The sequence below is a fragment of the Gopherus flavomarginatus genome, chromosome 5, assembly GCF_025201925.1.
Source record: "Gopherus flavomarginatus isolate rGopFla2 chromosome 5, rGopFla2.mat.asm, whole genome shotgun sequence".
Classification (NCBI taxonomy): Eukaryota; Metazoa; Chordata; order Testudines; family Testudinidae; genus Gopherus; species Gopherus flavomarginatus.
Genome location: NC_066621.1, coordinates 27547018 through 27574385, shown reverse-complemented (window position 1 = coordinate 27574385; position 27368 = coordinate 27547018). Strand labels below are relative to the sequence as shown.

The 27368-nt window shown below is 45.2% G+C and overlaps 1 protein-coding gene across 2 annotated transcripts in view; it reads right to left on the bottom strand.

The window, feature by feature from the left end:
* Positions 1 to 3728: 3728 nt before the first annotated feature.
* IPO9 (importin 9) overlaps positions 3729 to 27368 on the bottom strand; it is a 194781-nt gene continuing 171141 nt past the window's right edge. For both annotated transcript variants that reach the window (XM_050956106.1, XM_050956107.1), the window contains 4 exons: positions 19652 to 19771; positions 14395 to 14496; positions 12880 to 12956; positions 3729 to 4855 (listed from right to left, as the gene is read on the bottom strand). In XM_050956106.1, coding sequence (XP_050812063.1) covers positions 4745 to 4855; positions 12880 to 12956; positions 14395 to 14496; positions 19652 to 19771 — 410 coding nt within the window. In that variant the 3' untranslated portion in view covers positions 3729 to 4744. The remainder of the gene's footprint in view (positions 4856 to 12879; positions 12957 to 14394; positions 14497 to 19651; positions 19772 to 27368) is intronic.

The following is a 27368-nucleotide window of genomic DNA, read 5'->3' as shown; positions in this document are numbered from 1 at the left end:
TCCCCAAGCATTTCAAGCACACTGTTTTAGGTAAAAATATAAAACAAATTAACTACAGCAAGATTAAGTGATTATAAGTAATAGTGTACAGATCAGATTATCTAAAAAATAAAACAAACCAGCTAAGCTTTATAAATTAGATAGGATTTGAATCAAGTAGTATCTCATCTTGTTAGCTAGTACAAGTAGGTTACAGTTTCTGCATACACAGGCTGGAATTCTTCTGTTCTATCTGGGACTCCCTCTCCCATTTCAGTCTTTGTCCCTCAGGTGTTGTGTTGTAGGGAGAGTGAAGCCCAGTTCTTCCATGTGGAGGGAACTTCTTTGTTTCAAGCCAAACTCCCAGCACAGTTTGTGGAAAATAATAAGCAACAAGATGGAGTCCAGTATTACATGATCTAGTCACATGACCTTGCAAACTTCGATGCATCCTAGCTGCCATTACTCATACCCTGACTGAAGCATCCACAGGAAAGATCATCAGATGAGGTTAGGCTTTTCCCATGGCCCATTGTTTTTGTTGATGGACCTTTACCTTAAATAGTTTATTCACACTGTGCTGGTTAAACTGGATGTAAACTATTTTGTGGGTACAGACACTCCCCAAGTTACATAAACCTGACATATGCAAACCCAAGCTTACAGAAAGCTAGAAATAGGAGGGTTTTTTTTTCTTGCATAATCGTTGGAAATATGTTTCCTACTTATGAAAAAATCAAGTTACGCAAGGTGTTCCGGAACGGAATGCTTCCATAAGTCAGGGAGCATCTGTGTTACTCAGGAACAAATACATTTGAAATACAGATGCATAGTCACTATTCATGACTCCACCTACAAAAATGATACATGCAAATAGGAAAATCATATTCAGCAAACCATAACTTTTCCATTGACACCTCACATAATTATGATGCATCTTGTACAAAATATATGTCATAACCATATCACTATGGTGAATATGGGGTGGAGAGTGTCACAAGTGCTCTGCGAGGATCTCCCCATATTGTCTATGAAAGCATCTCTTACTCTCACAGAGAGCCCTGTGGGAAGAGTCCTTGGGCTTCAGTATTAGAGACTCTGCTCCAAGACACCTGTTTGGAGGGGCACGGCTGAGTCCGATCTACATGGCGAGGGAAGAGTCTCCCGGCTCCAGGTCATAGTGGCACCTCATAGCTTCTTTGATGAAGAACTTTTTCAAATGGAGCTCTCGGGCCTTGAGTTCTGGGTGGAAAGAACTGGCAGATACTGCACTTTGCAAAAATATATGCCTCTCCCAGACAGTTTAGGCATTGTTCAGGCTCATTCCTGATAGAGGAATGAGGACAGGAGATGCAGTTCTTATATCCTGGGACTCTGGGCATAGTTCCAGGACTGGGGAGGAGTCATTCCGATTGGGGGAGGTGGGGAAGAGAGGAACGATTGTATTTTATATGCACTAACTATATAAGTACCAAGCTAATACATAAAATATATTTACACATAATTTACTGTACAGGTCGTGTGTGGACTGATGGAGGACACAATTCTGACTCAGGCCATGCGGCAGTAAAAAGGAACTGGACAGGCACTGACCTACACAGACTCCTGTACCCTCCATTGGGAGCATGAGGGAAGATACCATGCACATATGGGTCAACAGGCATTGCTTTGAAGAATCTTCATATTTGGGCACATGGTGCACCTGTGTACCCATGTGTGGAATACACATAGGGATCATCACTCAGAGAAGAACTGTTTGATCTGATAGCCCAAGAGCAATTTTTATGGGCAGTTACAGATGAGGTGAAGGCAGTCATTTGTGACCAAAAAAACACCTTTTACAGTTTTGGAGGCTGCAGAAATTGCTGATATGTTGAATCAAGGGCTCATGGGGGGCACAAATCCCCAGGGAAGGGAAATCTCCTTGATCCCCATGTTAAGAAGAGGTGGTGTCTGGAAATAAACCTAACTCCAACTATGATAAAAAAAAAACCTTAGGGAGCCCCGATTTGAAAACCCCTACCCTAAGAGAAGGCAGGTAGTCTGTCAGCACGGTAGGGCTCCCAGTCATGTTCCCACTCCCAGCCCCAGGGAGGGGGGTTGGACAGAGGTAAGATGTTTCAGGAACACTCCAAGACTCCAGTGGGTACTTGAACAAAGGAAGCACTAAGTTACTAAAGGGGCGAACCTTCCCAAACGTCAGAATTTTGTGCAATGTCTCTGTATCCAGCAGTTCTTATTGGAAGTAAAGAACAAATGGCTCATTCAATAGACATGCTAGACAGCAACAGATGCTAACCAACATAACGAAGGGCACTGAAGGGAGCTCCAGAAGAAGCTGCCCCTAATTTATTCATAGATGGAAATAGGCCTGGGCAACACCAGAGAAATCCTTTAACACAAAATAAGGGAGAGCCACAATGTTAGTACCAAATTGTCTCCAGGTTTCATGCTCTTGTTTAAACCTATAATTTTTTAATGTGCTAAGAAAAATCAAAATATGTTAAGCAAAATTAAGGTGCACACTGCGTAAGATCTGACTCCAGTGGGCCTCCTGCAGACAGCATATCAACATTCCTGAAGTCCCCACCAACTTAGATCAGTTGGCCAGACTTCAAGTCTGTCCATTTTCCATGCCACCAAACACACTGTTACCTTCAAACATCTGGTCCTTCACTTACCTGGAAGTGTGCATGATCCTATTTTAGAACTCTGTTTCCAATATATGGGACATCAAACAATTAACGTTTGATGGCTCTTTTCTGCATTCTGCAATATGCCCTGTGGTTTAGATCTTTACTCTTTTCTGTTTTGTATTTTCAGCACCACCGTGTACCAGCATCCTACAAACATGCACTGTGCAGCACAAGTCTTCTCCAATATTTAGGAGCAAAACTTCATCAGCTATCATGCCAAAGAAGTGCTACAGCATTACGTAGCCTTCCTTTACTCATTTTGGGAGATAAGCTGATTTGTCAGCACAGCTACCTCAGGATTTCAAGCCATTTATTTTTTGTTAAACTCTGAGAAAGCAGGCTTGGCACACAAGTCAGAGTTTGTAGAGGACATCCTACTGCATCTCACAGCACTTAACCCTTTCAACTCCATTCACATGCAATGACAGATTGTGTTGGCCCTCCTATTTCCATCACTGCTTCAGGAAGTTGAGGGCAGTCATGTTGCCTTTTTAAATGTTATTTTTGAAAAATAAAACTAAGAACCACCAACCCTCAGACCTGGAGCATCAGTTTTCCCTGGGTTACTAAAAAGGAGAGTTAATTTGTTATCTCAGCTGAGGAAGAGAGAAGAACCACATCCTAAGTTAGACCAGCAAGGCTTAAGGTCACACAAGCTTTGTGAGGAGCTGTGGGGAGAAGTAGAATCTTGTATTGGGCTTCTTTGTCTCTCTCCCCCTGCTTTAACCATTTAAAAGACCAACACTGGCACAGGTATAGTGAACTATTTGGCAAGCTTGCTTGTAAGGAAGGTTTGCAGATGTGGCACATTACTCCCTGAAGAGAGTTACCTGATGGACCCTACAGGAAAAGGGGTTTTAGTGGTTTTCTGCCTAAAAGGAAATGGAAGCTGCAGAGTCAGTTACGGGGTTCCCCTCCTGCCCAGAAGACTACTATGAGACAAAGCCAATAGTCTCTAGGGTACAGTTAAAAGGAGGAGTTTTAAAGGGTAAATACGTATAAAATGTAATGATTTACTTCTAGAAATCTGTTTTAAAAGAAAATACCAGTGTGTATATTTTAGTAGTTTTATTTTCATTTTCCCCAACAGGGAACAAAAGGCAAAGAGGTGTTGTGAGATACATCACTCTGTACTTATGGATAAATCAGTTTGTAATGTTATTTTACCACTCTATAAAAATACACATACTAATTTGTGGACTCTAGCTTACCCACTTCATACAAGCCTCAGGAGTGTGAAGGAAGCAAAGTATTTCAGATAATTGTTTTTATGGAGTAAAGAGAACGTTAAATATACATTTTTTTTTTTGGCAAAAAATTATGGTTGTTTGTGTTCAATAAAACCAGTCTTCAGTAGCCACATTCCAAAAGAATTGAGATTTAAGTGGTAGCTTCCTTTCAGCACGTGCATGTAAAAGCTTTAGCAAAGAACTGATGCAATGTTAGAGACTAGATGGAAGCCCCTACCCACAGTACAAAACAAGATGTTCATTTAATTTTATTATTTCAGCTTCCCATCCAAACTCTTGTAAACAGATTCCATACCATTTAGGCATCTCTTTGATAAAAGTGTCTACAGTTCTATAAAAAAGTCACATGGTAAGATGAAGATATTTACCCTGTATGTGTTATGCAAGTGCGAAGAGGGACAAAACTTCCAAAGTCTCAAAACACATCCAAGCAACCTACAAAAGACCTGATTCCTTTCTCGTTCTGTCCAACTGTGTTTGTGAAACTCAGTTACGTGCCTCTTCAGAGGCAAATATAAAGTTTATTTTTAAAAATATTTAAGGACACATTATTTTAAGGACCTCCTGGAAAGTTTTTTTTTGTGAAAAACGAAAGTGTTCCCTTGGTGAGAGCAGAGTGCAAAGCTCAGTCTTCAGAGCTTTCTCTATAATCCTTCCCTTAACAGAGTCATGATATGACAAGGCTCAATACTTCGTGAGGAGGAAGATCACATCTGTAACAACAGGTGAACACTGGAAAAAGTTTCATGTTTAATCACAAAACATGGAATAAGCCAGAAAAATATTGTCCCGATATGATCAATATTGTCTCTGCACGGTTCATATGCCAATGGCCTCAAGCACTCTTCTCTCGTTCTCATTGAGATGGTCTGAGAACATTGCATAGCAAGGCTGCTGTGCAAACTGACACAGGAAATCAGTGAGATAGGCCTAGGAGGAAGACGACAAGGAACCAAGTTAATATAATTCAATACATCTATCATTGCTTAACTTGGGGAGTTAAAGATTGCATAACATGAGAAAAGAAAGTGAGCGAGCACTAATGCAAAGTGGAGGGGAAGGACCACTGTGCTCAGCAGACAAGACAGGCCATGCTGCATTAGGCTTCAAAGTACATGTCAAACAAGCAGGCCAAGTGCAACCTCCAGGCCAAATGTGGTTTCAGAGCACTAGCCAAGGTGTAGCCCAGAGACCACAGAGCCAGTCAGATTATTCACTCAAGACTGAGCATTGTGTAGTCTCTGTGAGTAGCTCTGCAGTGGAGATAAGTGTTGCTACAATCTGTTCCCTAGATTCAAAGACAGGTCTTTTCTATCAGATTACCTACTCTATCTCCGAGCCAACCCCTGACTATTCTCTCTAGCATAAAGTATTTTGTCAAATCTAGTTCTAAAAGTCACAAATGACAAAGCTTCCATCTTTTCCTGACAGACTATTTCACGACTTAATATACCTCAGTCCAGAAGTTTTCCTCTTAAATACTTGCCTAGTTTCCCCTTAATGAAAATTGTGTGAAGTGAGGAGAAAGCAGGCTGATGCAAAGGACTAAGGAATAGGGGGAGGGAACATGGTGAAAGAGTTACAAGAGGAGACTGAGGATTAGAAAAAAGCAGAGGGGAAGAGGAAAATAGCTGGAAGGGGAAATGCAGTGGATACAGGACCTGGTGGGGGGGGGGGCACAGAAGAGGAGGGGGACAGGATAAGGGTAGATAGGAGCACAGAGACAGTGTTGGAGGGGGTGCAGGGGCAGAAAAGTACACTCCTCTGTAGAACCTGGAGGAACCTGGGACTCCTCAATCTAGACTTTTCTTTGCTCATGGCAAGTAGTTGTGAAACCCACTGGCCAAGTGTGTGTCATCCTCCTGTCATGGCAGGTCCACACAGAGGATGGCAGCATACTACTGCTATCAGTTACTCCATTAGCCAGAGTTTCTATGGTATGGATCTAAAGGTCAAAACCCTGCTAATGATTCAAGTGGGGATCAATACAGTTCCATGTGATGGAATTTGTTTTATCTTTTTCAATTTAGAAATTGCCTCCAAAAATCATTAAAAGAATGTTAAGGCTGAAAAGTCACATACTCAAAAGTCAGGAAATGCCAGAATTAAGGATTCCAATGCAATCTCAACTCAGTCCCCTTGTGCTTCTGCAGAAATCTCAATGTTAAATTCTCTGACCTTTTTTTTCCGAAGTTGAAGTGCCCGTGTTGAGAGCTGCACATACTAGAACAAGAGTGGGCAAACTACAGCCTGCAAGCTGGATCCAGCCTGTGGGATTGCCACCTCCATGGCGCTGCGGGCCCCCAGAGCCGCTCCAGGTAAATGGCATCGTGCCAGAGCCCACACCCCAAACCCCTGCCGCAGCCTTCCTGCACCCCAACCCCCAGCCCTGAGCTCCTTGCTGCATCCCTACTGCACCTCAACCCCTTTGTCCTGAGCTCCCTGCCACACCCTGCACCCCAACTCCCTGCCGAGCCCCCTGCACCTCAACCCCCTGCTGCACCCCAACCTCCTACCCTGAGCCCCCTCCCGCATTCTGCATCCCAACCCACTGCCATGAGCCCCCTCGTACAGCCCACCCCCCTCCTGCAACCCAACCCCTTGCCCTGAGCCCCTTCCTGAACACTGCACACCCCCCCGCACCCCAACTCCCTGCCTCAGTCATACATTCATGGCCCTGCATGCAACTTCCTCACCTAGATGTGGCCCTCGGGCCAAAAAATTTGCCCACTCCCTGTACTAGAACTTTTTTTTTTTTTAAACTAGGAAGTTACACAGAAATGAACCATAAAAAAAGAATGTTAAGAGACAAAGTCAAGCACTAAATATTCATGAAATGCCTGAAACTTAGTTGCCTGTATAGCTTTAATTTTGACCCCTTTCATGTATACATTTTGACAAGTTGTTAACACAGTTGTGTAATATTTTTTTCACGGGAACTCAGCATCATTCAGTGCACAGGATGGAGGATGCCCAGAGAATGATACAGTTGTTCAATATCCTTTCATTCTCTTTGTTCAACATAAAGCCCCACGTCTTACTTATGCCAAAGCAGCAAAGAATCCTGTGGCACCTTATAGACTAACAGACGTTTTGGAGCATGAGCTTTCGTGGGTGAATACCCAGTTCGTCAGATGCATGTAGTAGAAATTTCCAGGAGCAGGTATATATATATGCAAGCAAGCTAGAGATAACGAGGTTTTATTTTTATATATATAAAAATATATATATATAAAAATATATATATATATAAAAATATATATATATATATACACACACACACACACATATATATATACACACACACACACACACACACACCTGCCCCTGGAAATTTCCACTACATGCATCTGACAAAGTGGGTATTCACCCATGAAAGCTCATGCTCCAAAACGTCTGTTAGTCTATATGGTGCCACATGATTCTTTGCTGCTTTTACAGATCCAGACTAACACGGCTACCCCTCTGATACTTACTTATGCCAGAACATCCAAACACTGCACTAATTAAGGAAACTTAGCCTTTTCTGGTAATAAAGATGAAATATCACAGACTCGAATCTCTCCTGTCTTCCATGAGTAGGGCCCTACCAAATTCATGGTTCATTTTGGTAAATTTCACAGTCATAGGATTTTAAAAATAATAAATCTGAGATTTCATGGTGTTATAATTGTAGGGGTCCTGACCCAAAAAAGAGCAAGGGGGGGGTCACAAAGTTATTGCGGGGGGATTGGGGTACTGCTACCCTTACTTCTGTGTTATTGTGGCAGCACTGCCTTCAGAGTTGGGCACAGAAAAAGGTGGCTACTGGCTGAGATCCCAGCTCTGAAGGCAAAGCCGCCGCCAGTAGCAGTGCAGAAGTAACTTGGAATGGTATGGTATTGCCACCCTTACTTCTGCGCTGCTGCCTGCAAAGCTGGGCCCTCAGTCAGCAGCCACCACTCTCTGGATGCCCAGCTCTGAAGGCAGCAGCGCAGAAGTAAAGGTGGCATGGTATATGGTATTGCCACCCTTATTTCTGCACTGCTGCTGGTGGGGTGCTGCCTTTAGAGCTTGCCGCCCAGCTCTGAAGGCAGCACAGAAGTAAGGGTGGCAATACCGCAACTCCTCCTCAAATAACCTTGCGACCTCCCTGCAACTCCCTTTTGGGTCAGGATCCCCAGTTTGAGAAACGCTGGTCTTCCCTGTGAAATCTGTATAGTATAGGGTACAAGCACTCAGAAGACCACATTTCATGGTCCATGATGCATTTTTCATGGCTATGAATTTGGTAGGGCCCTATCCATGAGTTTTTGAAGATAACTGCTGATGGATCAGTTATCTCCTCAATCAGCTCCTTGAGTATTTAGGATGAATTTCATCATGTCCTGCTGACTCTAACATAAGAACAGCCACACTGGGTCAGACCAAAGGTCCATTTAGCCCAGTATTCGGTTTTCTGACAGTGGCCAATACCAGGTGCTTCAGAGGGAATGAACAGAACAGGTAATCATCAAGTGATCTATTCCCTGTCATTCATTCCCAGTTTCTGGCAAACAGAGGCTAGGGACAACATCCCTGCCCATCCTGGCTAATAGCCATTGATGGACCTATCCTCCATGAATTTATCTAGTTCTTTTTTGAACCCTGTTATAATCTTGGTCTTCACAACATCCTCTGGCAAAGAGTTCCACAGGTTGATTGTGCGTTGTGTGAAGAAATACTTCCTTTTGTTTGTTTTAAATCTCCTGCCTACTAATTTCATTTGGTGACCCCTACTACTTGTGTTCCGAGGAGTAAATAACACGTCCTTATTTACTTTCTTCACACCATTCATGTTTATAGACCTTTATCATATCCCCCCTTAGTTGTCTCTTTTCCAAGCTGAAAAATCAGTTTTATTAATCTATCCTCATATGGAAGCCATTCCATACCCCTACGCATTTTTGTTGCACTTTTCTATACTTTTTACAATTCCAATATCTCTTCTTTGAGATGGGGCAACCACATTTGAAGACAGTATTCAAAATGTGGGTGTACCATGGATTTATTTATAGTATGACAAAGTTCCTCCTCTACCTTGGTGAGTCTTGCGCTTATTGGCAGATTTGCTCACCTCAGTGATCTTCCTCACAGTCTGGGTCAATTTCTCCTGTGTCTGATCAGGAGTTGGGAGGTTTGGGGGGAACCCAGGCCCGTCCTCTACACCGGGTTCCAGCCCAGGGCCCTGTGGATTTCAGCTGTCTATAGTGCCTCCTGTACCAGCTGCATGACAGCTACAACTCCCTGGGCTACGTCCCCATGGCCTCCTCCAAACACCACCTTTATCCTCACCACAGGACCTTCCTCCTGGTGTCTGATAATGCTTGTACTTCTTAGTCCTCCAGCAGCACAGCCTCTCACTCTCAGCTCCTTGTGCCTTTTGCTCCAGCTCCTCACACACACTTCCTCTTCTCTGGCTCCTCCCCACCTGACTGGAGTGAGCTCCTTTTTAAACCCAGCTGCCCTGATTAGCTTGCCTTGATTGGCTGCAGGTGATCTAATCAGCCTGTTTGCCTTAATTGGTTCTAGCAGGTTCCTGATTACTCTAGTGCAGCCCCTGCTCTGGTCACTCAGGGAACAGAAAACTACTCATCCAGTGACCAGTATATTTGCCCTCTACCAGACTCCTGTACCCCACTGGTTTAGATCTGTCACAATAGGCAATATGATATTTTCTGTCTTGACTTGAAGACATATAATTAAGTAATTTTTAACTTGTTCTTTTCCTATTTTAGCCTCAAATCCTATCTAATTTTCACTGGTGTTTGATTGGATCACTTCTAATCTTCTTGGTGAAAACCAAAAAGGGCATCAAGCACTTCTGCCATTTCTACATTTTCTGTTATTTCTCCTCCACCCTCATTGATCCTACCCTCTCTGTGGTCTTCCTCTTGTTTCTCATGTATTTGTGGAATGTTTTCTGTTACCCTTTCTTTCTCTAGCTAGTTTAATCTCATTTTGTGCCATGGCCTTTCTAAGTCTGTCCTATATACTTGTGTTTTTTTATAGTCATCCTAAGTAATTTGACATAGAGTTCTACAAAAAGTTAAAACTAAGTTTCAGATAATTGAAAATCTCCTGGTTAAGCCAGGGTGGTCTCTTGCCATACTTCCTATCTTTCCTATGCGGTGGGATAGTTTGCTTTTGTACCCTTAATCTCTTTGAAAGAGTTGTCAACTCTCTCCCATTGTTTTCCCCCTTAGGCTTGCTTCCCATGGGATCTTACCCACCAGCTCCCTGAGTTTGCAAAAGTCTGTATTCTTGAAATCCATTTTCTTTCTTCTGCTGTTTTCCCTCCTTCCATTCCTTAGAATCATGAACTCTATCATTTCATGATCATTTTCACACAAGCTGCCTTCCACTTTCAAATTCTGAACCAGTTCCTCCCTATCTGTCAAAATCAAATTGAGATCAGCCTCTCCCCTAGTTGCATTCTCCAGCTTCTGAAATAAAATACTGTCTCCAGTGCATTCCAAGAACTTGTTGGATAATCTGTGCCCTGATGTATTATTTTCCCAAGAGATGTCTAGGTAGTTGAAGTCCCTCATCAATACCAAGTCTTGTACTATGGATGATTTTGTTAGTTATTTTAAAAAAAAGTTGCATGGACCTCTTCTTCTTTGCTAGGTGATCTATAGTAGACCTCTACTATGACATTCCTTTAAAAAAAATCTTTTATCCTTACTCATAGACTTCCAACAAGTATGTCTGCTATTTCCATCTCAACTTCAAATGTACTTTAAAGATTCGCTGGGGGACTGGGGGGGTGAGTCTATGGGTGCCTTTACTGGGCATAAAGTCTTACACCTCTGTTCCTGGTAAACTGGTTGAAATGATAATTAAAAATAGAATAAAACATTTGGAATATCATGTTACGATAGGGTCTAATCAGCACAGTTTCTGCAAAGGAAGATTGTGCCTCACAAATTTATTAGAATTCTCGAAACATGTCAATAGATTAATGGATAAAAGAACTAGTTGACAGGAGGAACAGAGATTTGATCATAGAGGAAGACTCTCCAATCTAGAAGACAAAGGTTTAACTAAATTTAATAGCTGGAAGTTGAAGCTGGACAAATTCAGACTAGAAATAAGGAACAAATCTTTAACAATGAGGGTAATTATCCACTGAAACAACTGACCCAGGGTTGTGGTCAGAGCTTAATTTGTGCCGGGACTCAGCCATGGCACCTCTTCTGGTGGCGTGCAAGGCATGACCTCACACGTACAATGCTTGCGAGGTCATGCTGTGCGGAAAACACCATCTTTATTGCTTGAGACCAGGGATCTTTATATTTTTTAAAAAAAAATAAATTAAACACTGGTTGCAGTGAATTCTCCATTACTAAAAACTTTTTCAAAAAGCCACACTGTAGTTCAAACAGGAATTAATTCAGGGAAGTCCTGTGGCCTGTGTTATACAAGTCAGATTAGATGATCACAAAGGACCCTTTGTACTTTAGAATCTATGAATCAGTTTATTTAAACTTTTGACAGGTCTTTGATAAGGTCCATCCTAACAGGCTATTAAAGAATCTAAGCAGTCAGGGTAAGAGTCAATTGTCACGAACCAAACACAAAGGTTAACAGCCGAATGCCTCAAAGTTCCACAGTAGGCCCAATGTTTAATATATCAAACTAGGAAAGGGGGTGGGCACAGTGAGCTGGCAGAATTTTCAGATGACAGTTATTTAGGATAATTAAGTCAGAGAAAGCTGAGGAGCTACAGAGAGACCTAACCAAGCTTCAGAGACGCAAACTATGCCAGAATTAATGTTGCACATGCAGCCCTGATTCTAGCATTTGTTTTTTAACCTGAGCACTTGACTTTGCAAACTTAGCAACACTTTTAACATAGGTTTTAAATCCACACTACTGGTTGATTTTATTTATTTTTTTTTTTTAGGATTCTGTTATCCTCCAGACTTCTTGCAAGTTAGTTGCTGGCCGTTGGAATCTTGGCAAATTGCCAGTTTAGTACTCGTAATACCATACACACCAGCTTTACATTTCATCTATTTGTTCCAAAAATCTTAACCATTTATTGAAAACTCTCAGAATCCACTAGCACAGACACTCGGTCCTATATGCTACAAGGTTTATTCACTCGAATCCAATTTCTATCTTTCACATAAAAAAAATACATTTCCAACTCATAAGTCATTCCTGCAGCAGAGATAAGTCATAGAAAGCACCTCTTCTTCCTAGCTTGTTGCTTTGACCGCGTCACCCCTCTGAATCCCTCCATTGACTCCCCCTTCTCTACTGCATCAAACGTAAACTGCTGGTCTTCACTTTCAGGGATTTTATCTCCACCCTCCTTATCTCTCAATTGCCATCACGCTGATTGCTTGCTTCCAGATGGTTCAGGATGCCAGCCTCCATGGCCCACTGGTTAAATTTGTAAACAAGTGCCTTGGTGTTTTATTTCAGGCTGCCTTCTCACCTGGGAGGCACTCCCCATAAACATCTGCAAAGCTACCTCAGCCTCCTTCAAAACTCTCCTAAAAACTCTCCTTTGCCCTGATGACAAAAAAAAATTAAGTTATGCTGTTGATGTGCTGAGACCACTGCCCACCAGGCTGACCATTATTTCCTTGTGCTCCCCTGTCTGTCTGTATCCATCTGTTGTCTCTGGTCTTATACTGGAAAGTCTTTGGGGGAGGGGCTGTCTTTTTGTTCTGTTTGCACAGGGGTTCTGGGTCCCCGCCTGGATGCTACAGTAATACAAATAACAGTAATAATATGCATCCTCTGGCACTTCCAGAGCAATTCCAGTGAACTGAATAAAAATACAGAAAAGTACTCTCCTTTTAGTGCTCAGGGGGCTCTGTATTTTGTTACAGATACTATATAAGAAAGTAAAATATAATGAATAACTAGAATAAATAGGCAATAGGAATCAGACTGCAAAACTCATTCTAATACATCACCTGTAGATCTATTTGATAAAGGGGGTCCTTTAATGCATCTGGATCATCCTCTTCATCATCATCATAGTAATCCTCATCTGGCAACACAAAAGCACAGGTGTTTATAGTGAAGGACAAGCTGGCTATTATTTCAGGATGCATCTCACTAGGCCCCTAACTCCAGGAGATCCGCAGATTTTAACAGGGAAGTGTCATTCTGGATAAAAATTCCATTTAAAAGAAACTAGCAACTTTTATTTTAAATGGGCTGAGGGCAGTGAAAAATGGCAGGATAAGGAGGGCCAGGAGCCTTTAGTCACTCACAGCTGAGACAAGAGTCCAAGTAGCACAACACAGGTGTTTGTCATTCCTTATATGTACAAACATGTGCACACATTAGTGATCTTGTACTGTGGCATGAAATTAATTGCTCCATACTGAGATACCCTTGGCTTACCACCTCAGTACCGGACACAAATACATCCTTTATTAGGTACATTTCATACATTAGTCAGACAGGAAACACTTCCATTGAATATTGAGAAAAGGCTCTCTCTCACTGAGACATGGTAAAGTTGAAGAAAGTCTTCCTTGGGCTACAAAAGAATCTGGATAAGTTTCCCTCTCATTAAAGCTACCTACATGAATTTGTCTTGCCATGTTATCTGCAGCAGAGCCAATGCATCATGATAGATTTCAGTCTCCTATGCTTCTGCCAGTGCAGTGAAACAATTCATTTAAGTTGCCTTGGCTGTACCAAGTAAGATTCTCTCTTCAAATTATACATCCACCTTTTCTCCTTAACCCTCCAGATCATATACCCACAGCTCCCTTTCCCTTTAAATACCTATCACTTCAGGATCACACACAACTTCTTCCTACAAGAACACAGGACTTAGTTGGGAAATTTGGGTTCTATTCAGTTCTGAGACTCTCATTTTGTGACTTCACCTCTGAGCTTCAGTTTTCCCATTTGTAAACCATATTTATACCTACCTCATGACAGTGTTGTGAAGCCGAATTAGTACTTGAGACTCACTGAGGCCTGGTCTACACTAGAAAATTAGGTCAGCAAAACTACATTGCTCAGGGATGCGAAAAATCCACACTCGAGTGGTGCAGTTAAGCTGACCAAAGTCCTCGGGTAGACAGCACTATGTTGATGGAAGAATGCTTTTGTTGACCTCGTTACAGCCTCTTGGGGTGGCAGATTACCTATGTTGATGGGAGAATCCCTTCTCTCAGCATAGGTAGTGTCTATGCTGCAGCAGTGCAGTGGCGCAGCTATGCTGCTGTAGCATTTTAAGTGTAGACAAACCCTGAGCCTCAAAAGATGCTCTGTTGTTTGATATCTTCTAGTCTATGAACATACAGTCTCTGTTCAAGGATGCATTTTTTGCTCTTCCCTTTCTACTGTGTCTTCCATTCCAGGTTATTTCCCTGGCCTCCATACTATATACTGAGCAGACATCAAGAGAAATGTAACTTTCAGAGCTGCATGTTCTTTTGAACAGTGAATGTAACTGTTCTGCTTACCGTACTTGTTTGTGGCAAGAATATCTGATAAAAGTTGTCCAGCTAAACCTTCATCTTCATCCTCTTCATCTTCCCGATCTTCCCACATATCACTGGAGTCCTCTGTTGATGAAAAAAAGCATCTTAAAGCCACATAGAAAACACCAGTTCAAGACAGATAAACATTACCCACAGAATATGCAGTCCCTCATTAAACAGCACAGGAGCAGAAATGAATTATGCCCATGTGTACAGATCAAGGAAGGCAGTGTATTGGCATGCTTATATCTTTAAAGCCAATAGATAGAATCCAGACATAAATAGGGCCCTACCAAATTCTTGGCCGCGAAAAACGTGTCATGGACTGTGAAATCCGGTCTCCACCCATCAAATCTGGTCTTTTGTGTGCTTTTACTCTATACTTCATGGATTTCACAGGGGAGATAAGTGTTTCTCAAATTGGGAGTCTGATCCAAAAGGGAATTGTGGGTGGGTGTATGTGTCACAAGGTTACTGGAGGGGTGTGTTTGTTTGCGGTATTGCCACCCTTACTTCTGCGCTGCCTTCAGAGCTGGGCGGCTGGAGAGTGCTGGCTGCTGACTGAGGGCCCAGCTCTGCAGGCAACAGCACAGAAGTAGAGGTGGCAATACCATACCATGCCATTCTTCTGTGCTGCTTTTGGCGGTGGCTCTGCCTTCAGAGTTGGGATCCTGGCCAGCAGCTGCTTCTCTCCAGCTGCACAGCTAGCTCTAAAGGCAGCACTGCTACCAGCAGCCGCTTAGAAGTAAGGGTAGCAGTACTGCAAACCCCTCCCCCCCACAACCTTGTGACCTCCTGCCTGTGATGCTCTGTGCCTCGGGGGGAACACACTGCACCCCATGTTCATCCTTATAAAATGATTGTGTGGTATCTAATGCAAAATTTGTCATGTCGGGTGTCTTCAGAAGGCTCATGATGCACAGAGCATTGTTGTTACAGTAATGTTATAGGCTGTAAATTCATGTATATAGTTATGAGGCTGAAAATGTGTCCTCATGGCTTAAAACAAGCCCAGGCAAAACTCTCCAGGAGCAGAGGGCAGTTCACACCTCATCAGGGCATGTGTGGGACAAACCCAGCCCAGCCTCAAAGGAACAAAGGACACTGGCCTAGGCAGCAACAAAGGATCTGTTGGACTCTTGAGTGAGTCACCCCCCTTCCCTTGGTCAGTTTGGGACTACAATGAGGTAACGCTCACCAGATTCTGAAGGGGGAGGGGGGCAAAGCCAAGAGGGAAGAAAGAATGATAAAAGGGAGAGACCTTTGCTATGCTGTTCCTCTCTTTTCCACCTCCATCTACAGATATCACCACCAAGCGACTGAAACGCTGATCAAAGGGGAAAGCCTGGCTGAAGGGCAAACAGCCAGCCTGTGGTGAGAAGCATCTAAGTTTGTAAGGGCACTGAAAGCGTTAAGATCAGCTTAGAATGCGTTCTGCTTTTATTTCATTTGACCAAATCCGACTTGTTAGGCTTTGACTTATCACTTAAAATCTATCCTTTGTAGTTAATAAATTTGTTGTTTATTCTACCTGAAGCAGTGCGTTTGGTTTGAAGTGTGTCAGAGACTCCCCTTGGGATAACAAGCCTGGTACATATCAATTTCTTTGTTAAATTGACAAACTTTCATCAGCTTGCAGTGTCCAGTGTGCATAACTGGACACTGCAAGACGTAGGTTCCTAGGGTTGTGTCTGGGACCGGAGATATTGGCTAGCATCATTTGGTTGCACAATCCACGCAGCAGCTGGCCAAAAGTGCTCAGTCACATTGCTGGGAGCAGCTTACATGCCAGAGGTTGTGTGTGAACAGCCCGGGAGTGGGGATTCTCACAGCAGAGCAGGGTAAGGCTGGCTCCCAGAGTCAAGGATTGATGTGACCTAGTAGATCACCGGTCCAGATAATGCCAGAGAAATGTCAGGACTCCCCTCTGCCCCAAAGTCCTTTTTGGGTAAAGACTCCTGGAATTATCACACTGAAATTTCAGATTTACATAGCTCAAAACATGAAATTTATGATTTTTAAATCCTATGACCATAAAATCGACCAAAATAGATCATGAATTTAGTAGGGCCCTAATTATAAATATAAATGCCTGCAAGAAAGTCAGACCATAGAGAACATAAGAATGGCCATACTGGGTCTGACCAAAGGTCCATTGAGCCCAGGATCCTGTCTACTGACCGTGACTAATGCCAGGTGTCCCAGAGGGAGTGAACCTAACAGGTAATGATCAAGTAATCTCTCTCCTACCATCCATCTACATCCTCTGACAAACAGAGCTTAGGGACACCCATTCTGGCTAATAGCCATTAATGGCCTTAACCTCCATGAATTTATCTAGTTCTCTTTTAAACCCTGTTATAGTCCTAGCATTCACAACCTCTTCAGGCAAGGAGTTCCACAGGTTGACTGTGCGCTGTGTGAAGAAGAGCTTCCTTTTGTTTGTTTTAAACCTTCTGCCCATTAATTTCATTTGGTGGCCTCTAGTTCTTATATTATGGGAACAAGTAAATAACTTCCTTATTCACTTTCTCCACACCACTCATGATTTTATATACCTCTATCATATCCCCCCTTAGTCTCCTCTTTTCCAAGCTGAAAAGTCCTAGCCTCTTTAATCTCTCCTCATATGGGACCTGTTCCAAACCCCTAATCATTTTAGTTGCCCTTCTCTGAACCTTTTCATAGTTTAGAGAGTTAGGGAGGGAAACCTCTACCCCGATGGGGGAGGATAACTGAATCTGCACATAAAAACCTTTTGGAGAGTCCCTAGCAGGTGCATGTGCAGGAATTTAAATCTGACCACTTTTGGAGGGGTATGTTAGACACACAAAAATGAAAGGCTCGCGTGACCCCAACCCCAAGGTTTCTCAGGACGCCCAGCAGTGAGGAGGCAGCAGCTCCCCCCTGGCAGCAGCACTCTCCATGTCCCTGCAACCAGGGAGGGAGGAAGCCACAGGGTGGCTGTCTGAGCTCCTCCTCTTCCCAACTCTATAGCTACCACGTCTCCTTCCCTGCTGCTGGAGTCCCACTGCTGCTGCTTGCTTTGCAGACTGCCCATGGAGGTGAGTTGGGGAGTGGCGGCAGAGGCAATGGGTAGGACTCCAGCAGCAAGGAAGGAGAAGCAGCAGCTGTAGGGGTGGGGAGAGGAGCAGCTCAGCTGGCAGCCAGCCGCTCTGTTGCTTCCTCCTTCCCCAAGTTGCAGGAACATACAGATTATGAGGGGGGCATGCCCCTGCTTGTCCGCACCTTGTGCACACCTCTGGTCCCTAGGCATTCCCAGTCAGGTTGGCCCCTAGCATTAATGGCTTTAAATCTGAGGTGCAATCCTCTGAATTAAGGAAATGTGAGAATGCCTCTTTTCCTGTTTCTTTCTAGGGTGGTCCTGTTCAGGGGTCCTCCTTCCTGTTCTTACTCCTACTCTCCTTGATATGAGGAGCAGCAGACAGAAGCAGAAACACAGGTCTGGAGTGATACCCATTAGGAGCATTCAGCACCCATTTGGTACTTTGGTCTAATGTGCTGGCAGCCAGGGAAAAGGGTCAGCACCAGTGCCAATGTAAGGTGGGTCCAGGCACTGAGAACAAGGATTCTTTGGAAACCAACACTGGGGAAGCACCGAGTCACCTGTTTTGGCACCAATGGAAATGCACACTTTTCCATGGTAATGGGCTGTGTCAACTAGCTCCCACTCTGAGACCGATTAGAGCTGAACATGGTTTTGGGAACCAGTGTCTGGTCCAAAGGTTTCCCCCACTCCAGGGAACCAGACTTAGGGACATGAAATGGGCCACAGAATAACAGACTTTAATGCCAGAGGGACCTCTTAGGATAATCTAATCTGAACTCCTAAATAACAGAGGCCAGAGAAATTCATCTGATCATTTCAGCATCCAGTGAATACTTCCTGCCTGAGCGAGACCTCAATAATTTTGGGTGACTCATGGGCAAATTTTGCCACCTCACTGCTCACTCCCTTTTCTAGATCTTTATTAAAAATAAGTCTTAGCACAGAACCTTGAGGCATGCTGCTGTTAACCGTGTGCCATGATGAAAACGGACCATGTGTTACATCAAAAACAATATTTTGTGCCTTGCTCTATAACTACTTTCTTTAGCAACCTTTTAAGACGGACCTTGTCAATGTGCTTTTTGAACGTTTAGATTATGTCAAAATGGTTCCTTCTTTATCCACTTGTAGACATGCAAACTCACCCCCTGAGGCGCCTCCTGCTGGTGACTCATGGGAATTAGCTCGTTCCAGCTCTGGAGCGCCCTAGCAGGCCGGTGATCCACCTGTTCTCTGGCCCCCATGTCCCTCCCTGGACCCGGTGCCCTTTTACATAGGGTGCTGCCCTCTGGCAGTAACCCCTTTCTCTCAGGGTCACCCCTCCTGGGAAACTCCCACCCTCTATCCCCACCTCGCCTCAGTATATGGCTACTGCCAGTCATTGTCTAGCCCCTGTGCCCTGGGGCAGACTGCAGTATCAGTATCACTGGCAAGGTTGGGTTTGGACCTGCTGCCTTGGCCTACCCCTGGGCTGCCAACTGCAACCCCCAGTACCTGTTGACCTTGTGCTAGGCCGCAGCCTGGGGCTTTCCAGGCTGGAGCTCCCCAGCTCCTCTACCTTTCCCCAGCCCTGCTTCACTCAGGTACCCTGTGTCTAGCTCCCTGCAGCCAGGTCCATCTCTCTCTACAGGCAGGGGGAGACTCGTCTGCCCCTGGCTTCTCTGCCTTTATAGGGCCAGCTGAGTCTGTCTGGGGCGTGGCCCCAGTTGCAGCCACTTTCCCAATCAGCCCTGCCTAAAAGCTGCTTTCTCCAGCCACAGCCCCCTCCCAGGGCTGTTTTTAACCCATCTGGGCAGGAGCGGGGGTCCACCTCGCTACACCACTACTTTGACACATTCAAAGAATTCTAACAGATTAATGCAGCAAAAGTTTCTTTTGGAGAAACTGTGTGGGTTAGACCCTACCATTCTGTAAGCTTCCAGATCAGTTATTCTATTTTCAACTATCATTTTGACCAAGTTACCAGGCACGTGTGTGAAGTGGACTGGTCTGTAATTTAATGAATCCCCCTAGACCTCTTTTTCAATATAGGTACAATATTTGCTACCTTCCAATTCTCTAGTATAGTAGAGTAGCTATTTTTAATGAGATTCCATATTTTTGCTAGCAGTTCAGCTACTCCATTCATTCTTCACCATCTGAAAGGAGAAAGCCACCCCAGTATCGTACCTTGACTCCAGTCTGCAGCTGTCTGGCGAGATGCATTTGCTTCCATTGCATTAGAAAGTTCATTTATTATTAATTTTAAGATTTTTACTAACAATGGAATGTTTGTCCAGCGTTCGGGATCTGCAAGACCAGAGGAAGGAATACATAGATAACTTTGCCGTTTAACAAACTAAATAAGAATCTTCAAAGCCACTAAAACAATCGTGTTTCAATACATGCTGGAAATGTTCACTGAAAAGAACTATACTTTTACATGAAAATGTTCTTCTCAGAGAGCTGCATTCAACTATCACCACTGAGCAGATATTCTGGCATCATTGGACATATATATAAACAAGGCAAGTGTCAAATCCTCTGAAAGGAGCAAACACTGAAGTGTAATAGTACATTATGTTAGTTAAGCAAGGACAATCTGAAACTTCAGCTAGTCAATTAGCAACTACACTGGGACTTCAAGGGTCCAAGACAAAACTGAAGATGATTATTGTTCATTAAATGACTGACAGGCCAAAGATTGAAGAACTAAGGTTAAAGTTATTAGCCTTTCCAACTTCATTTTTTTCTTTCCCTATGGGCATTACTGGCAGCAAACACAGTTCTCATGTTGCTCATATGTCCACTCGTTTTATATAATCTCAGGTTGTGAATTCAAAAAACATATCAAACAGTCCTTCAAACAGGTTTCTTAAAAGCCACAAGAACTGCGTTCAACATTTATTTTAAAGTGTAAATATTTCTTCATTGGGAACTATGGCCTAGAAGCCAGGTTATGGAATACAGAACCATCCAGATCTAGATTACTAGTTCAAATCCAGTCCAGGTCAGATCACCAATGTAATGAATTATTTGTATTGCAGTAATGCTTAGGGGCCCCAATCATGTATCAGGGCACCTGTGCAATAGGGACTCTATAGACACAAAAGTAGTAACCACAGTAACTCCTCACTTAACATTGTAATTGTGTTCATGAAAAATGCTACTTTAAGCAAAACGATGTTAAGCGAATCCAATTTCCCCATAAGAATTAATGTAAATGGGGGTGGGGGTTTAGGTTCCAGGCACCTTTTTTTTGCCAGACAAAAGACAATATATATTGTGACAGACCCAGGCCAGTGGGTTGAGGAGTCTGGTAGAGGGCAAATCTACTGGTCACTGGATGAGTAGTTTTCTGTTCCCCGAGTGACAAGAGCTGGGGCTGCACTAGAGTAATCAGGAACCTGCTAGAACCAATTAAGTTAGACAGGCAGATTAGATCACCTGCAGCCAATCAAGGCAAGCTAATCAGGGCACCTGGGTTTAAAAAGGAGCTCACTCCAGCCAGGAAGGGGGGGAGCCAGAGGAGAGGAAGTGGGTGTGAGGAGCTGGGAGCAAGAGGCGCAAGGAGCTGTGAGTGAGAGGCTGGTGTCAGGAGTGGGATTTGGTGTGCACAGTGCGGCAGAAGAAGAAGGGTGATTTAAAATATAAAGGAAAGGGTTTATTTTTTTTCTACCACAATGGATGACTTAGTGCGGGCATTGATACAAGCTACGGCGACCCAGCAGGAGGCTACCCGTGTCCAGGCAGCTGCCCAACAGGAGGCAGCGCAGCTGCAGCAAAAGACTAATCGCCTGCTGATGGACCAGGCTTCTCAAGACTGGGCTATGTTGCGGGAACTGGTAAACCAGGTAAAGACCCTTACAGAGCTGAACCACGGCCATGGTGGGACGCAGATCATACAGGCCAGCCACTGGCTGCAGAAAATGACGTGGGAGGATGATGTAGAGGCATACCCTCTGGCCTTTGAGAAGACAGCCCTACGGGAGGCCTGGCCTCGAGATCAGTGGTCTGGCATCCTTGACCCATTCCTGTGTGGGGAGGCCCAGAAGGCCTACTATGATCTGCCTGAAGAGGCTGCAGCAGACTACTCCCAGCTGAAAGCAGAGATCCTGGCCAGATCTGGGGTAATGACTGCAGTGCAGGCCCAGCGGTATCACGAGTGGAGGTACCAGGAAGACAAAACTCTGCGGTCTCAATTGTATGACCTCATCCATCTTGCATGAAAGTGGTTGCGAACGGAATCCCGGAGTCCGGAAGAGATACTAGAGGTTCTGGTCACTGACTGATACATGAAGGGGCTACCACGAGACCTTCGTGCTTGGGCAAGCCAGAATAAATCCTCCACCTATGACGAGGTTGTCACACTGGTAGAGAGGCGAAGGACAGTGAGGGAGCTGACCCGACCAGTTAAGGAAGAGACAACCTGGGTTAAACTAGCAGCACCAAGCCCTAGAGCTTGGGTGACTGGACAACCAGGAGATCACAAGTAGAAAAAGAGAGGGGCTGAAGGTCAACCAGAAGTCACAAAGAGTCGGAACACTGAGGGAGAAGAGGATCGTGATGTTAGACTGCCCAAACCAAGAGACCGAGGAATGCTTAAGGCCCCATACAGATGTTATGTCTGCGGGAAGTGGGGACACATAGCTGCATAGTGTCCCAGTGCTGAGGAGCCTATGCAATGTAACCTGGGAAACTGGGCAGACCCATGCTCCCTAATTCACCTTGTGGGTGTCTCACTAACCCCACATATGTACACCAGACCAGTAAAGCTAAATGGGGTAGAGACCACAGCACTGGTTGATTCGGGGAGTGCTGTCATGCTTGTCTCGGGGAAGCTTGTGGGGTGTAGTCAACTGCTGTGGGCTAAGCGTATGGGGATAACATGCATCCATGGGACAGTTGGTTACTACTCCGCCATCCCAGTAAAAATTGAGATTCAGGGCAACACTACTGAGGTAGCAGCAGGTGTAGTCCCTAAACTCCCATACCCGGTGCTCATAGGGAGGGACTTCCCACGGTTTGGAGACTCACTCCCAGTAGGAGGACTGGAGAAAGACAGGAACCCTGAAGTTAGTGAGGCATCCACAGTAGACTGTCAACCCCCAGTCTTCTCTGAAATATCCCCAGATCTATTTTCCATTCCCAGACAAAGTAGGAAGTTGAAAAGGGAAAGGAGGGCAGCTAAGGCCTTGGGAACCCGAATACTGACTCAAAGCCAGAGGGTCGCTCTCATAGGTAGGCGGACCTGAGAAGCTGAAAAGGAGGCCAACCAGGAGGGAGAAGCACCCGAGTCTGACCCCCACTCTAACGCTTCTGAACCAGTAGAGGCAATAGAGACTGGGCCCCTAGATCTTGGGCAGATTAGCTCCGGAAGAGGACATTTTGGATGGGACCAGGCTGAAGACCCAAGGTACGACAACATTAGAAATGAGGTGACTGAAATAGATGGGGTCCCCATGGAAGAGAAAACCCAGGGACCAGGACCCTACTTCATAATGAAGAAGAATCTCTTATACCGGGTTGCACCAGTACAGGGGCAGGAGGTACAGCAGATCCTAGTAACTCAAAAACACCAGAACGCTGTATTAAGTCTTGCGCATAGTCATCTTTTTGGGGGGCATTTGGGGGTAGAGAAGACCCTGGCACGAGTCCTACGACAGTTCTTCTGGCCCGGAGTACATGAAGAAGTGCGGAGGTACAGTGCGTCCTGCCCGGAGTGTCAGCTGCACAGTCCCCGTCTCCACCTGAGGGCACCGTTAGTACCCCTTCCCATCACAGAGGTCCCCTTTGAGCAAACAGCCATGGACCTAGTGGGACCCCTGGAGAAGACGGCTTAGGGCCACCAATATATACTATGCCCTGCGGAACACGGCCTCTAAAACGATAGCCAAAGAGCTGGTGGGGATCTTTGCCTGAGTGGGGCTACCAACGGAGATATTAACAGACCAAGGAACCCCATTTATGTCAAAGCTAATGAAGGACCTCTGTACGCTGCTCCATATATATACCCTGAGAACTTCAGTCTATGATCTGCAGACTGATGGCTTGGTAGAAAGGTTTAACCGAACCCTCAAGGCTATGATAAGGAAGGTGGTAAGTCGGGACAGGAAGGATTGGGACACCCTACTGCCCTACCTTATCTTCGCTATCTGAGAGGTACCTCAGGCCTCAGCTGGGTTTTCCCCCTTCAAGTTATTATATGGGCATCACCCCCGTGGCATACTAGATATTGCCAAAGAGATTTGGGAAGAGGAACCCAATGAGGGGAGAAATATAACAGAACATGTAATACAGATGCGAGACCGGACAGCCCAGGTCACCCCTATTGTATGGAAACATTTGGAAAAGGCACAAGAGGCCCAGAGCACCTATTACAATCGCCAGGCAAAAGTCCGACAGTTCCAACCAGGGGATCGGGTGATGGTGTTGGTACCCATGGCAGAAAGCAAGCTTCTGGCCAAACAACAGGGGCCCTATGAGGTGGTTGAATCCGTGGGGGAAGTAACCTACAAGGTGCGACAGCCAGGACGCCGAAAACAAGAACAGATTTATCACATCAATCTTCTGAAACCTTGGCATGCACAAGAGGCATGCATAACTGTCCAAAAAGACCTAACCCAGGAAAACAAGCCTTCCAAACAGGTGAGAGTGTCTCCCGATTTAACACCAGACCAGAAGAATGAGGTGTCTGAGATGATCTTCCGGAACCAAGATGTGTTCTCGACAAAACCAGGTCGAACAACTGAGACATATCACCACGTTGTCACGAACCCTGGGGCCAGAATAACAATGAGGCCCTATTGGGTGCCAGCGGCCAAAAGGGAGGAAATAAAAGCAGAAGTAAAAAAAATGCTGGAGTTGGGGTTCATCGAAGAATTCCACAGTCAGTGGTCCACCCCAATTGTGCTGGTGCCCAAACCTGATGGCACAACAAGGTTTTGCAAGGACTTCCGGAGACTAAACGAAGTATCCCAGTTCGACGCGTACCCCATACCTCGCATGGATGAGCTAGTGGATTGTCTGGGTAATGCCTGGTACTTGACTAGCCTAGACTTGACAAAGGGGTACTGGCAGATTCCCCTTGCGGAAGATGCAAAGGAAAAGACTGCGTTCTCTACATCAGAGGGTCTTTTTCAATATACCGTCCTCCCTTTTGGACTACATGGGGCCCCAGCTACTTTCTGGTGCCTCATGGACAAGCTATTATGCCCGCATAACAGTTATGCTGCTGCCTACTTGGACGATGTGGTCATTCATACTCCAGACTGGGAAACCCACCTAGAGAAGGTGGAGGCAGTCCTTGATACCTTCAGGCGAGCTGGCCTTACAGCAAACCCTGCCAAGTGCGCTGTAGGGTTCACGGAGGCCAAATATCTTGGCTACATTGTGGGAAAAGGTCTGGTAAAACCCCAAGTGAACAAGTTGGAGGCCATCCAAAATTGGCCCCGACCGCGTCGCAAAAAACAAGTCCGGGCATTCATAGGTGTAATGGGGTATTACTGACCATTTATCCCCCACTTTGCCACAAGGGCAAACCTACTGACAGACCTAGTGAAAGCCCATGGAACTGATCTGATGAGATGGTCTGACGCAGCAGAGAAAGCATTCACAGACCTATGGACTACCCTCTGCAGTAACCCTGTACTGATAGCCCCTGATTTCACCAAGGAATTTATACTGCAGACAGATGCATCGGAAGTAGGGTTGGGGGCCGTTCTATTACAGATGGTCGGGGAGGAGGAACACTCCATTCTGTACCTCAGTAGGACACTCCTTCCGAGGGAACAAAAATATGCAGTGGTGGAAAGAGAGTGCCTCGCAGTAAAATGGGCCATGAAAGCATTGTGCTACTACTTGCTTGGGTGCAGATTTGTCCTCGTGACTGACCATGCCCTTCTTCAATGGATGCAGCGGAACAAAGAAGAACACAAGGGTGACCAGGTGGTTCTTATCCCTTCAACCTTTCCAGTTCCATGTGCAACACAGAGCAGGGAGCCGTCACAGTAATGCCGATGGCTTGTCACGAGTGCACTGTCTGGCATCCCAAGATGCCCAACCCCTTGGTGTTGAGCAGGGGGGAGGGATATGTGACAGACCCAGGCCAGGGGTGTACAGGAGTCTGGTAGAGGGCAAATATACTGGTCACTGGATGAACAGTTTTCTGTTCCCTGAGTGACCAGAGCAGGGGCTGCACTAGAGTAATCAGGAACCTGCTAGAACCAATTAAGGCAGACAGATTGATTAGACCACCTGCAGCCAATCAAGGCAAGCTAATCAGGGCACCTGGGTTTAAAAAGGAGCTCACTCCAGTCAGGAAGCGGGGAGCCAGAGGACAGGAAGTGCGTGTGAGGAGCTGGGAGCAAGAGGCACAAGGAGCTGAGAGTGAGAGGGTGTGCTGCTGGAGGACTAAGGAGTACAAACGTTACCAGATGCCAGGAGGAAGGTCCTGTGGTGAGGATAAAGAAGGTGTTCGGAGGAGGCCATGGGGAAGTAGCCCAGGGAGTTGTAGCTGTCATGCAGCTGTTACAGGAGGCACTACAGACAGCTGCAATCCACAGGGCCCTGGGCTGGAACCTGGAGTAGAGGGTGGGCCCGGATTCCCCCCAAACCTCCCAACTCCTGATCAGACACAGGAGAAGTGGATGCATACTGTGAGGAAGATCACTGAGGTGAGCAAATCTGCCAAATAAGCGCAGTACTCACCAAGGTAGAGGAGGAACTTTGTCTCTCTCTCTCTCTCTATATATATACACATAATATATATACACACAAACACACTATAACTTTTAAACAAACAATTTAATACTGTACACAGCAATGATGATTGTCCTCACACTCTACAAGGCAGCATGAATGGAGAGAGAGACGTGCATTGCCCCCAGAGTATGCTGACCCCACTCTAAGTACACTATCTTTTTAAGTAGATCAGCAAGTTGAGACAGCAGCTGCTGCCAGCAAGCTCCCTTGGTTCTGAGCCCTGTCGTGTCTCCCTGCCCCTGCTCTGTGGAGATGGGGTAATGGAATGGGGGGCAGGAGCAGTGGGGGAGGGGGACACACTGACATTAGCCTACCACTTCCCCCCACCCTCCTGCACAGTAAGCAGGAGGCTTCTGGGAGCAGCTCCAAGGCAGAGGGCAGGAGCAGCACACAGCAGCGGTTGGGGGGAAAGACAGTTGAACTGCCCAGCAATTGATAGCCTGCTTGGCAGCTGCCACACAGGGAACTTAGGGGAGCGGAAAGCTGAGAGGGGGGCTGCCGGTCCACCCTGGTCCAAGCCCCCACCACTTAGCTCCAATGGGCTGCTCTTTTTGCAAGCAGTGGACAAAGAAGGCAGCTGCCAAACAAGGTTATAAGGGAGCAATGCACAACTTTAAACAAGCATGTTCTGTAATTGATCGGCAACATAACACCGAAACAATGTTAACTGGGACGACTAAGTGAGAAGTTACTGTATTCCAAAAGCTTAATCTAAAACTTAAAACAAGATTATTATTGAAATTACATTGCATTGGAGTAGTATCTATATTACTATTGGAAAACTGCTTAACAGTCTATGTAGAATGTCCTATAAGTCCCCTCTTCACAAATAAGGACAAAAACAATATCACACTTCTAAATGCGGTACATAAAGTCAGGGCTGGGCTGAGCTGCGCTGGCAGGGTAGCGTGTAAGAAGCTTGCACTGCAGCTGCCTGTACAATACAATACAGGGGGAATTCAGTCCTCTTTCGCCAATATTAAAATGTTTGATTGTCATCACAATGGCCTGGTCTACACTACGTGTTTAAACAGAATTTAGCAGCGTTAAACCGATCTAACCCTGCACCCGTCCACACAACGAAGCCCTTTATATCGATATAAAGGGCTCTTTAAACCAATTTCTGTACTCCTCCACGACGAGG